At 39.2% G+C, this 13753-nt stretch overlaps 1 protein-coding gene across 7 annotated transcripts in view; it reads left to right on the top strand.

Annotated features, from left to right (window-relative positions):
- Positions 1–13753, top strand: part of UCHL3 (ubiquitin C-terminal hydrolase L3) — a 122392-nt gene that overhangs the window by 63771 nt on the left and 44868 nt on the right. For 5 of the 7 annotated variants that reach the window (XR_013960071.1, XR_013960072.1, XM_080659068.1 and 2 more), the window contains exon 2: positions 12842–12970. The exons of the other annotated variants lie outside the window; for them this stretch is intronic. Coding sequence is in view for 3 of the 5 variants with exons in the window: in XM_080659067.1 (XP_080515193.1) it covers positions 12842–12970 (129 nt within the window). In the remaining 2 variants the exon portion in view is untranslated. The remainder of the gene's footprint in view (positions 1–12841; positions 12971–13753) is intronic. 7 annotated transcript variants of the gene reach the window in all.

Below are 13753 nucleotides of genomic sequence, written 5' to 3'. Positions count from 1 at the left end.
TATTGTATTGATTTGATATCTTGGGTTTTATCTGGGCTGTGAGACTATAAGCAGTTCCCTAACTTCTTTACCTTAGTTTCTTATAATCTCTCCTGATCTTGTAAAATTGTAAGTATTAAATAAATGACTACATGTAAAGTATGTAGAGCAATTTCTAGAACAAAGCATTCACTCTGTGAATGTTAGCCTTTTAAAATATTGTTCTTTCCCTAACCTCTCTCATCCTTGTAGACTTTTCTTTCAAATTCTATTCCAAATCTGGCCATTTTCTTCATTTCCATTACTGCAGCCCCAACTACCATTATCCTCAGTTTAGACAACTGCAGTAACCTCCTAACTAGTTTTTCTGTTTCTCCTTTCACCTCCCTAAAATCTAGTCTCCATATGTACCCAAAGTGGTTTTTAAAAAATGCAAGTCATATCTTTTGACTCCCTGCTTAAAACAGAACACAATAGGGTCTTCCAATATTACTGTGACCTGATGAAGAAGTACCGCCCACTGCTGTTCCACTCCTGCTGAGCTGTCTTTGAGTGCCATACCCATTCCTGCTTCAGAGTCTTTGCACTTGCTCACTTTTTGATTGAATCATTCTGATCTGGGTTGTTTCATGGCTGTTTATTTCTTGTCACTTATGGCTTAATTTGAAGTCACATCCTCAGCCTTTTTTTGATTAGCAGTTAAAGTTCCTCCTCACTCCCCGAATCTGCACTGACATTGTGTCTTGTTTTATTTTCTTCAAAATACGTACTGCCTTGTGAAATAATCTTATGTCTTTACTTGTTTATTGGGTGTATACTACTACTAGGATGTAAATCCTGTCAGAGCAAAGACATGTCTGAAGTACTAAGAATGGTGCCTGGCTGCTAGTGTACTCTCTACATATAGTGAGTGGGAGAATGAATAAACGTATAGCTGCTCCAGAAAATCTTTCTCAAAATCATCTTTAATGTGGTCATGAATCTTTTACGTTAGTATTTTAATGAGCAGCATTCTATCTCATAAGGTGGTTTAATTTCTTATAATAATGAGTAGTATATAATAAGAGCTTAGAAGATTTATATTTATTGAAACAAAATCTGTTTTTCTATAACTTCCTCCAGTTGCCCATCAGTTCTCCCAGTGAAACCATACTGAGTAAATCTAATTGCTCTTTCATGATATTACTGAAAAATATCTGGGGTTAAGGATTATAACAATTTAAGGCTTTTTTGAATGTGCCTAGACTCTCCAGCTGTGATGTCTTCCAAAACCTTATTATTCTTGGTCACCTTCCTTTGAGCTTGCTTCTGTTTGTCATTGTCCTTTATAAAATAGGCCTCCCAAAGCTAATATTATAAGACTTTTTTTAAAAAAAACATTTCCAATTATAGTTAACTAGAGGCCCATTGCACTAAGATTCATGCACTAGGACTTCCTTCCCCTGGCTTCTGGCACCTGTTTTCCTCTGGCACCCGGGACCTGGGCCACAGCGGAGCCAAGCCTTCAGCCTTCAGGCTTGACTTCGCCTGCAGCCGGAGCCAAGCCTTCAGCCATCAGGCTTGGCTCTGGCCACAGGAGAGCCTTCAGTCTTCACTCTGTGCCTGTGTATGCAAATTAACCCATCATTTTGTTTGGTTAATTTGCATACTCACTCCTGATTGGCTGGTGGGTGTCATGGAGGTACGGTCAATTTGCATCTTTCTCTTTTATTAGTGTAGATATTCAATATTATTTTATAATAGTTTCAAGTGTACTGCCTAGTGATTAGACTTTTTTTTTGACAGTGCCTTTTATTTTATTATTTTTTAATTAATTTCTTTATTGATTAAGGTATCACATATTTGTCCTCATCCCCCCATTCCCATCCCAAACCCCTCCCCACGCATGCCCCCACCCCCCTGTTGTCCATGACCACTGGTTAGGCTTATATGCATGCATACAAGTCCTTTGGTTGATCTCTCCCCCTTACCCCCACCCTCCCCTACCTTCCCTCTGAGGTTTGACAGTCTCATCGATGCTTCCCTGTCTCTGGGTCTGTTTTTGTTCATCAGTTTATGTTGTTCATTATTTCTCCTAGATGAGTGAGATCATGTAATACTAGAAATACACTTATAAGAACCGAAAATGAGACAAGCAATAATGGTTATGCTGAGAGGCAAATGAATCAGTCTGTAGTGAGTTTCTTTCTGGGCCAACCATTCTTTTGAGTCCCAATTTCAATGTCAAACAGTTCCTTATGTGTACATGTCAGCAATGATATTTCAGTTCTGGATGGTGGACAAATGGTGGTAATGCAGGTCCGACCCCCTCTGCTGACTGCTAGTATGGCAAGGCGTCATCAGCATCTTCCATCTCTGGACTGTTTCTCTTCTGTCTTCATGGCTGGAGCAGTCTTGTCAATTCCTCTCTGTTGCAGGAATCCACATGGTCTTGGAGTTGTTTTCTGAAAATATACAAACATATTCTTGACCAAAAGTTAATAAAGGAATCTTTTCTATAAATTTGACTTGGGATCCTTTTTCATTTTTTGCCCAAACGATTTTCTTTTAGCTTGTTTTGACACCATGTGTGTTTTTCATGGGTGTCTTGCTGTTAGCATTACAAATTAAAGTTAATTTTCTAAAGTAAAAATTTTCTAGATGTAATTTACTTACAGGATATTTTTCCTTACATGATATTCTTCTGCTATCCCCCTTTTTTGATTTAAATATTAGGAGGTTTTTGGAAATTTTATAATGTAGTCTTGATAGCTTTTAAGTTTTAATTTTTTGCACTAAAATATGACTGCTTTAGGTTCATTACATGTTACGCAATTTTACCATGAGATGAACTACCAATAAAAATTTTAGCTAACACTTTAGGAACAGCTTTTTGTCCAGTACCATTAATTTTTCTAGAATATTCGTTTATTTCAATTAGCCAATTTAAATTAGTCTGAGAACTTGACTACTATTTTACTGTCAAATTTAATACTCTAACAACAATCTTATTTTACTCTGTAAATATTAGTGGAAAGGATTATTTGCCTTCTTGAGTAGACCCTGAGCATTCCTGGTACTAGGCCGGATTTAGATATCAAAAAAACCTACTTCTCCACACCATGGGTACAAGACAACTCAAACAAGTCTTGTTGCAGTGAGAGGGCAGCTGTTGGCTGTCTCTGTCTGTTACCTGGGTCCCGATTTGTGCTGGGCATGGGAAGCGAAGCAGCCATGGAGGCAGGAGACCTCCCTCAGAAGGGGTGAGGGTTCAGGCCCCTGCAAAGTTGGGGGGGTGAGGGTCTGTGCCCCACCTCTGTTGACCCCCAAGTTCTCTCCTGATGGCCCCTCTGTGACTGTACCTCTCTTAGGTTGTTCCTTCCCTGAGGAATCTTACCCGTCTCTGGCTAACCAGCCATCCTCCGGGCCAAGCAGGGTGATGTGAGGTTCAGTTCTGTCTCCTTGGTAGCCTATGCCCCCGTGGCCTCCATGCCCAGCACCTGCCTTGGGATCCCCTCGCCTGCTGGCGAGGCCCCGGCACTAATCACATATCTTGGGGAACCCAGGTTTCTTCTCCACGGAGGGCCCAGCTCATCCCACTGGGCGAGAGACAGATCCCTGGTACCAGCCCCCACGAGGCTTCAACCTCAGCATGGACAGAAAGCACAGGCAACAGCTGTGGGCAATTGGATTGTGAGAAGTGGGTCCCTCTTGGCCAAAAGGGCAAGAGGGGCCAATGTAGAATGCTCAGGTGCCTTCCCAGGGGGCCCTCTACACAGTGGAAGCGATTAAATCCTTTCATGTCCTTTTTAAATTGCTGCCAGACGTTCAAAGAATTAGTTTGTAAGTTTGTTTGGGATAATTGTACATTATGCTGTTGTAATTCTAAAATGTCAAGAGATGTGTTACCTTTGTCTCCAAGCACCAAAAAGATGATTTTTTATTGATTCCCAAGGGTGCGAGGTACTATTATAGGTAATGGGGGTAATACAAATCTGGGAAAAATTATAATGACATTGTAGAATAATATCATGTAAGGATATTCTTTGCTCTAGGCCATGGCAATTCCATTTCAAACTGGCTGTCAATTTCTTTTTGTATAGACAAGGTCTTAGTTACATTTTCTGCACCTCTCCTAGAAGCAAGTAGTGATAGTCCCTTCCTTTGGTATCCACGCAAGCCAGAAACCTCTCTTTAATTTTACATACACAGGAGCAGTGGTTTGATTTTGTGTCATACAAAAGGGAAGCTGGGTGGTGACCCCTGTGTAATTATACTTCCTTGCCCCACCCATGGTCCTCCTGGATGACCAAGGTGTTTGGTATTATTGGTGACTACATTATGTGGGGGATCAGCCCACGTAAGGGCTCTTACCCATGACGGGTCAGGAACGTAAGTCCAAAATACTTCCCCATTTTCCCCAGGTAATATTACCGTACAGCTGATGACTGCTAGCATGGCAAGAAAGACGTTCTCAGGCGTTCTTGGGGTTCTGGTAACCTCACAATTTCTTTTCTATTTTTTTAATTTATTTTTTTATTATTTTTATTATTATTTTTTTACATATGTGTCCTTATTCCCCCATTCCCCCACCCCCCACTCATGCCCCACCCCCCTGTTGTCTGTGTCCATTGATTAGGCTCATATGCATGCACACAAGTCCCTTGGTTGATCTCTCCCCCTTACTCCCACCGACCCCCTCCTTCCCTGAGGTTTGAGGTTCTGATCAATGTTTCTCAGTCTCTGGATCTGTTCTTGTTCATCAGTCTATGCCGTTCATTATATTCCACAAGTGAGTGAGATCATGTGATATTTATCTTTCTCTGCCTGGCTTATTTCACTTAGCATAATGCTCTCCATCTCCATCCATGTTGTTGCAAATGGTAGGATCTCCTTTTTTACTGCAACGTAGTATTTCATTGTGTAGATGTACCACAGTTTTTTAATCCACTCATCTGCTGATGGGCACTTAGGCTGTTTCCAAATCTTAGCTATGGTGAATTGTGCTGCTATGAACATAGGGGTGCATATATCCTTTCTGATTCGTGTTTCTAGTTTCTTGGGATATATTCCTAGAAGTGGGATCACTGGGTCAAGTAATTCCCCCTGTAAGATCGAGGACACACTTGGCACAATACATAGTTATTACAATATTATTGACTATGTTCCCTATGCTATACTTTACATCCTGTGACTATTTTGTAACTACCAATTCATACTTCTTAATCCCTTCACTTTTTTCACTCAGTCCCTCCAATGTCCCTCTCATCTGGCAACCATCAGTTTGTTCTCTTTATCTATGAGTCTGTTTCTGTTTTGTTGGTTCATTTATTTTATTCTTTAGATTCCACATAAACATAAAATCATATGGTATTTGTCTTTCTCTGATTGACTTATTTCACTTAGCATAATATCCTCTAGGGCCATCCATGTTGCTGCAAATGGTAAGATTTCATTCTTTTCTATGGCCAAGTAATATTTATATTGTATATGTATGTGTACAATGTGTATTGTATAGGTACCACCTCTTCTTCATCCAATTGTCTATTAATGGGCAGTTAGGTTGCTTTCAAATTTGGGCTATTGTAAATAATGTTGCAGTGAATATAGGGCTTCATATATCTTTTCAAATTAGTATTTTGTTTTCTTTGATAAATAACCAGAAGTGGAATTGCTGGGTCATAAGGTAGTTTTATTTTTAATTTTTTTAGAACATCCATGCTGTTTTCCACTGTGACTGCACCAATTTATAATCCCAGCAAAGTGTTCTCTTTTCTCCACATTCTTGCCAACACTTGTTTGTTGATTTATTGACCATTCTGACAGGTGTGAAGTAATATCTCCTTGAGGTTTCAATTTGCCTTTCTGAAGTTTAGTGAAGATTGAGGAACAATTAAGCATCTTTTCATATGTCTGTTGGCCATCTGTATGTATTCTTTGGAGAAATATCCAGGTTCTCTACCCATTTTTAAATTGGATTGTTTATTTTTTGGTGTTGTTTGTGTTCTTCATAAATTTTGGATATTAACCTCTTATCAGATGTATCATTGGTGAATATCTTCTTCCATTCAGTAGGTTGTTTTTTTGTTTTGTTAATGGTTTCCTTTGCTATGAAAAACTTTTTAGTTTTATGTAGTCCGATTTGTTTATTTTTTCTTTTAAGGAGATATCCAAAAAAATATTACTAAGAGCAATGTCAGAGAGTTTACTACCCATGTTTTTCTTCTAGGAGTTTTATGGTTTAGGGTCTTACATGTAAGTTTAATACATTTTTAGCTTATTCTTATATATAGTGTAAGAAAGTTTTATTTTTGTATATAGTATATATAGTTTTATTTTTTTGCGTGTATCTGTTCAGTTTTCCAACACCATTTATTGAAGAGGTTATATTTGTCCCATTGTATATTGTCTTCTTTACCATAGAGTACTTGACCATATCGGCATGGATTTATTTCTGGGCTCTCTATTCTGTCCCATTGATCTATGTACCTATTTTTATGCCAGTACCATACTGTTTGGATTACTATAGTATTGTAGTATAGTTTGATATCAGGTAGTGTGATACCTCCAACTTTGTTCTTTTTTCTCAATATTGCCGTGACTATTGGGGGTCTTTTGTGATTCCATATAAATTTTAGGATTATTTATAATAGTTCTGTGAAAAATGTTATTTGATAAATGAATTCAGTAAAATAGCAGGATACAAAATTAAAATAATACATCTTTTTATAGCAGACTAGCATTGCATTACTTTTGTTGACAATTGTATAGTCAGTCCATATTGAGCCTTCAGAGAAATAAACCCTTTAATTCCCACATAAAACGTTTTCAGTATTTCCCTACTCTGTACTTTAATTTCCTTTTTTTTTACTACATCTGTATTAAAATTAATTTTGCTAGTTTCCAGATTTTAAGAACCATCGTTTTCTCATTTAACTATTAGTTATGCTCCCAGTTTTGCATCTAGCAGTTATTACTAATATACTTTTAATAATAGTTAAATCAAGCTATTACTAAATAAGTATTATTTCTGGCATAACCCACAGCATTAATGAATTTACAATAAGGAAGAATCTATTGCTGTCCAGGATCTTAGGTCTTAAAGACCAGAGAAAGTGGCTTTAGAACAAATTTGAAAGGAAAGTAAATTTAATTTTTCTATCAAAAAATTATAAAATCAGATTTTTTTGTTATTTGACTGTCACCTAAAGATTGAGGGACAATTCATTATAAATCAGGGAAGAGGTTAACAGTGTTTAGATAGAGAACTGCAATTTGTGTGCAAAAATCTGAAGGGAAGAGGTGGTTATAGACACTTTAAGAACTTGGAGAGTTCATTGTGGCTAAAGTTAGAAAAAACGTAGAAAAAGATACTTCAAGCAGTGAGAGATAGGGCTCGAAAAGTAAATAGGTGCCAGCACATGCAGAGTTTTGCATGTGGATTCTGGCAGTGAGACCTTGAAAAATCATGTAACCTCTCAAACTCACTTTTCTTATTGGTGAAAACCTACCTTACCCGTTGCAATAAAGTTGAAGTGCATTAAAACTCTGCAAATGGTTTCTGATACATCATAATCTTAAAAATTATTATAAGTAATTTAAAATACTCTTTATCTGGTGCAAAGTTTATCATTGGGCCATTGAATAAAAAGGATAAGTTGACCAAAGATATTGTTATTTACTAATTTTTTTGACTGGCCAATATTTTCGAGGCATTGTGAAAATTTAGTGAGCTAATCAGTCAGAATATTTTGTTATTCTATTACCCAGTGTTTAGAAAAGCCAGAAGACTGGTGTTAGAAGTTATAAGAGTCTTTATTTTGCTTCATGCAAACAGTATGCTAACTGTATAGAGGTAGCTTTGCAAATGCATACTTTTCTTCGTGAGTAGTCTAGAAAGGTTTTTGAAGGGTATAGTTCTAAGACTTATTTTGGGTTTTCTTCCAGTTTTGTGAATTTAAATAAAATACACATGAATCAGTTCTATCGATTTGTAACTTAGAAGCTGCATTTAGCTATTACAAAATTATACTTTTTTAAAATATTGAAAAATAAAAAGTTGAGTTCACACTATTCAAGCTAACTGCTGTTAATATTTTAGAGAAATTTTTTCTTATTTTTCTTTATTTGCATATAATCATCAAACCCACAGAAGGGTTGGTTTTAAATTATAAAAGTACAACACCTTTAAGATTTAAAGTAAGAGGTAAAAGTTGATGACTTATCTTATACTTAATAGATATTACTTTAATTGAACTTTATATCAATCTCATTTGATTTGACGATATAAGTAACACATTACGGAAAACTATGACTCCAGTGATAGTTTTTGTATTTAATTCATTTTTGTATTTAATTTAATCGACTGTTTAATCATTAATTGTGTCTGCAGTTTGATACTACTCAGTTTCACTACAGTTGCTGCCTTTGGAGCTTGGTACTTTTTATACTTGTTAGTTTATAACTTAACTAGAGGCCCAGTGCACGAAATTCATGCACGGGGTGGAGGGTTGTCCCTCAGCCCAGCCTGCACCCTCTCCAATCTGGGACCCCTCGAGGGATGTCCAATTGCCCGTTTAGGCGCGATCCTAAATGGGCAGTCAGACATCCCTCTCACAATCCAGGACTGCTGGCTCCCAACTGCTTGCCTGCCTGCCTTCCTGATTGCCCCTAACTGCTTCTGCCTGCCAGCCTGATCACCCCCTAACCACTCCCCTGCCAGCCTGATTGATGCCTAACTGCTCCCCTGGCAGCCTGTTTGCCCCTAACTGCCCTCCCCTGCAGGCTGGTCACCCCCAACTGCCCTCCCCTGCAGACCTGGTACCCCCAACTGCTCTCCCCTGCAGGCTTGGGTCACCCCTAATTGCCCTCCCCTGCAGGCTTGATCGCCCCAACTGCCCTCCCTTGCAGGCCTGGTCCCTCCCAACTGCCCTCCTCTGATGGCCTGATCGCCCACAACTGCCCTCCCTTGCAGACCTGGTCCCTCCCCTGCTGGTCATCTTGTGGTGGCCTTCTTGTGTTTACATGGGGGCAGCCATCATGTGTGTTGGAGTGACAGTCAATTTGCATATTACTCTTATTAGATAGAATAGAGGCCTGGTGCACGGGAGGGGCCGGCTGGTTTGCCCTGAAGGGTGTCCCAGATCAGGGTGGGGGTTCCCTTGGGGCGTGGGGTGGCCTGGGCGAGGGGCCTGTGGTGGTTTTCAGGCCAGCCACACCCCCCAGAGACCCACGGGGAGGCCCTGGTATCTGGGATTTATTTATCTCCTATAATTGAAACTTTGTAGCCTTGAGCGGAGACTGGGGCAGGTCAGGGCGGGCAGAAAGCTTGGCTTTCTCCATCACCGGGGAAGCCCAAGCCTCCTGCTCGCTCCATGGCTGCAGCCATTTTTGTTGGGATTTATTTATCTTCTATAATTGAAACTTTGTAGCCTTGAGTGGAGTCCTGGGCCGGCCAGGAAGTTTGGCTTCTTCCATCGCTGGGGGAACCCAAGCCTCCCGCTCTCTACAGCTCCGTGGCTGCCACCATTTTTGTTGGGATTTATTTATCTTCTATAATTGAAACTTTGTAGCCTTGAGTGGAGTCCTCGGCCGGTCAGGGTGTGGGGGAAGCTTGGCTTCCTCCATTGCCGGGGAAACCCAAGCCTCCTGCTCTCTCCGTGGCCGCAGCCATCTTGGTTGGGTTAATTTGCATACTCGCTACTGATTGGTGGGCATGGCTTGTGGGTGTAGCAAAGGTACGGTCAATTTGCATATTACTCTTTTATTAGATAGGATTACAATAAGGGTACATAACATTAACATATACATTTAAATCCTCTTATCAGGGTTGGGGCTGTCAGTCCTGTGCAGGTAATATTTGGAGTTGATTAAATGAATGCCTGAATTTAGATTAATAGCCAAATATATCTTTTCTACCTCTTTAATGTGACACAAATAAAAACAAATATATAGCCCTACCCAGTGGTCGGCAAACTCGCGAGCCACGGTTTGCCGCTCTGTTGACTAATGAGTTTGCCGACCACTGCCCTAGCCGGTTTGGCTCAGTGGATAGAGTGTCAGCCTGTGGACTGAAGGGTCCCGGGTTTGATTCCCAGACAGGGCACATGGCCTGGAAGGCAGCCAGTTGATGATTCTCTCTCCCTCTCCATTCCTCTCTGAAATCAATTTAAAAAAGTATTTAAATAAACATACTAGTATATCTAAGACCTTATTTTTGACCAATCATGTTATCATTACATAGAGTTTCTTCTACTGGCTGAAAAATGGATGGGAATACCTGTGTGTAAGATTAATAATACTGTTTATGGAACATGGCTTACTTTCCATCAGTTTAGCACAGCAATTTTCAACTGGTATGTTTTAAGGATTTTTAAAACATGCAACACCTGTCCGTTGAGTCAGGGACACTGACCTCTTTTCCCTTAGATTGTGAAATAAGAAAATGACAACAGCCAACACAACAATAGCCGTTCTGTGTGAATGACCTGTCTTAAACCATAAATATATAGGTCATATAATAAAGTTGCATCTTATCGGTCATGTTGCATAATAATGTTGCATCTGATTGGTTAATTCTTGATACCAGAAATACTTATATCTAAGTACGGACGCCTGATTTTTTAAAATATATTTTTATTGAATCAGAGATGAAGGGAGGAAAGATTGAAACATCAAAAATGAGAGGGAATCATTGATCGGCTGCCTCCTGCATGCCCCCTACTAGGGATTGCGTCTGCAACCCAGGCATGTGCCCTGACCTGGAATTGAACTGTGACCTTCTGGTTCATAGGTCAATGCTCAACCATTGAGCCACACCAGCTGGGCAGACACCTGATTCTTTTAAAAGTCACTTTGGAGCAAAAAGGTTAGGTAATTACTATTGTTACTATTTTTTAAATCAAAATTATACCTATTTTTTGTTAGAATAGCAAAATATAGTTTTGGTGTGCTGCAGAATTTTAGTAATCAGTTTATGTGTGCTATGAGATGCAAAAGGTTGAAAATCGCTGATTTAGCAAGATCTGATCTAACGATCTAAGAACATGTGATCATTCTTTAGGGAGAAATATATAAGGCACCTTTTTATTTTTTTAAATATATTTTTATTGATTTCAGAGAGGAAGGGAGAGGGAGAGAGAGATAGAAACATCAATGATGAGAGAGAACCATTGATCGGCTGCCTCTTGCACCTCCTCTACAGGGGATTGAGCCCACATCCTGGACCTAGAATGGAACCGTGACCTCCTGGTTCATAGGTCCAACACTCAACCACTGAGACACGCTAACTGGGCAAGCACCTTTTTATTTTTAAATTTCAGATGATGTTAGACCAATAGATGCTATAATGTATTTTTGAGGTAAAGTATAACAATGAATTCTTAATATGATTTTTTTGTTTCCTCTTCTCATTTTTTTCTGTCATCTGAAACTTATTTTGTGATAGTACACTTTAAAAAATCATCTTTATTCAGTACAGACATTTGTTAAGAATTTGTGAAATTGACATAATTCTCATTATTACATTTTTCTTTTTTCTCTCTGCAGTAGATGAGGGCCTGACATGTTGTTTTCCTATGAAATCTTAATTAAAAAAACACCATTCTTGCCCTGGCCGGTGGTCTCAGTGGTTAGAGCATTGGCCTGCACACCGAAGGGTCGTGGGTCGATTCCCAGTGAAGGGCATGTACCTGATTGCAGGTTGGATCCCTGGCCTGGTCTGGGCACATGTGGGAGGCAACCAATCTTATGTGTCTCTCTCACATCAATGTTTCTCTCTCAACCACTCCCCCCCCCACCGTAAAAATCAATGAAAAAAATATACTTGGGTGAGGATTAACAACAAAAACAAAACAAACCACTATTCTTTTGTTATAGTTGTTTTGCCAGATATAAGAATCGGTACAGTTGACTGGATTTCATTGTGTACTAGAGGTCAGGAAGCCAGTAGTATACTCCTTATATCAAGCATTCTCTGGTGTTCGCACAAGTCTATTGGACTTTTTTGGCTTTATATACTCTTTACTTATTGATATAATTTATGATATCTAACTATTTATTTTTAAACTTCAGGCATCATTGGTAAGTAGGATAAATTGTGTTGATCTTCTAAAATAATTATCTGCTAGGACTTGTATGGGTTTGGTGAAATCCTGGCTTATTATGTTCCGTCCCAAAGTCATGGATTTTGAAAAACGTTTTGCTTAGTATTATCCCCTATTTATGGGAAACCTACTTCATTCTTTTTTTTTTTTTCCTACTTCATTCTTATTGAATATCAGTAACATTTGTATCTTGCATTCCCTTTTATGTATTAGACTAGAGGCCTGGTGCATGAATTTGTGCACAGGTGGGGTCCCTCAGCCTGGCTGATGATTGGGGCCTATTGGGGGGCCGGCCGGCAATGGGGAGGGACCACGGGAGGTTGGCCAGCTGGTCAGGGGGGACAGCCGACTGGGGTGAGGGGCCGCAGGAGGTTGGCCAGGCAGGGGGAGGGGCTGCGGGAGGTTGACCAGGCGGGGGAAGGGCTGCGGGAGGTTGGCCGGCTGGCTGGTTGCAGGTCAGGGAGCGGCCACAGGAGGTTGGCTGTGGGAGTGCACTGACCACCAGGGGGCAGCTCTTGTGTTGAGCGTCTTCCCCCTGGTGGTCAGTGTGTGTCATAGTGACTGGACAACCTATCGTTCATGTCGTTTGGTTGTAACGGTTGCTTAGGCTTTTATATATATAGATACATAGTATTTACATGTTGATTATTTCCTTATTAACACTATATATGTGTGTGCGTGTGTGTGTGTGTGTGTGTGTATGTATGTGTGTGTGTATATATATATATATATACATATATATATATATATATATGTTTTTTCCCCCCTTCTTTTACCAGTTTCTCAAACAATTAGGTCTACATCCTAAATGGCAGTTTGTTGATGTATATGGAATGGATCCTGAACTCCTTAGCATGGTACCAAGACCAGTGTGTGCAGTATTACTTCTCTTCCCTATTACAGAAAAGGTAATTGTTAAGTAAGATATAAAGTTTTCAGTAAATGCAAAGTTCTCTTTTATTGTTCTATTAAATATTATGCTCTTCTTTAACAACAAATGACTCCCTTCTTGCATAAAAAGAAGAAATAAATCTAGGTTGCGGGGATACCTTAAAAATCTAGGTTTATTGAAGAGATGGTATTTAGATTTTGATTTATAGATTGACAATAAAATCCTGAGTTAGTCTTTTAAACTTGTGTAATTTTCTTCTTTAAAAAATTTGGTGAGATTGCCTCAACTATGGTTTGATGTGACATTTACTCACATTTTGATGTATATACTTAATTTATTTTAAGAATTTTTTATTGATTTTTGGAGGGAGAGGAATGGAGAGGGAGAGAGAATCATTGGTGTGTGAGAGGAAAACATCCATTGGCTGCCTACTGCACGCCCCCTACCGGGGACTGAGCCCACTACCCAAGCAGATGCCCTGACCGGGAATCGAACCAGTAACCCTTTAGTGCACAGGACATCAACCAGCCAACTGAGCCACACTGGGCAAGGCTTGATGTATATACTTTAGAAATGTTAAATAATATGATGATCTTAAATCTGTCTTAGAAAATATATGAGTAAAGAATATGTTAAAATTTTCAATACATAAAATATGGAAATTTAAAAATATATATGTAAAAAGAAATCTGCTTTTTTTAAGGTGATAGGTATAACTAATGGCATGGATTATATTATTTTCAGGATAAACTTGTTTTGGTTGGAAACACTAAGATTAAATATGGTTTAATTGACAGAT

This window comes from Plecotus auritus, assembly GCF_963455305.1.
Source record: "Plecotus auritus genome assembly, chromosome: 3".
NCBI classification, from domain to species: domain Eukaryota; kingdom Metazoa; phylum Chordata; class Mammalia; order Chiroptera; family Vespertilionidae; genus Plecotus; species Plecotus auritus.
The sequence above is the reverse complement of the archived record's forward strand: the minus strand, read 5'-3'. Positions and strand labels throughout refer to the sequence as shown.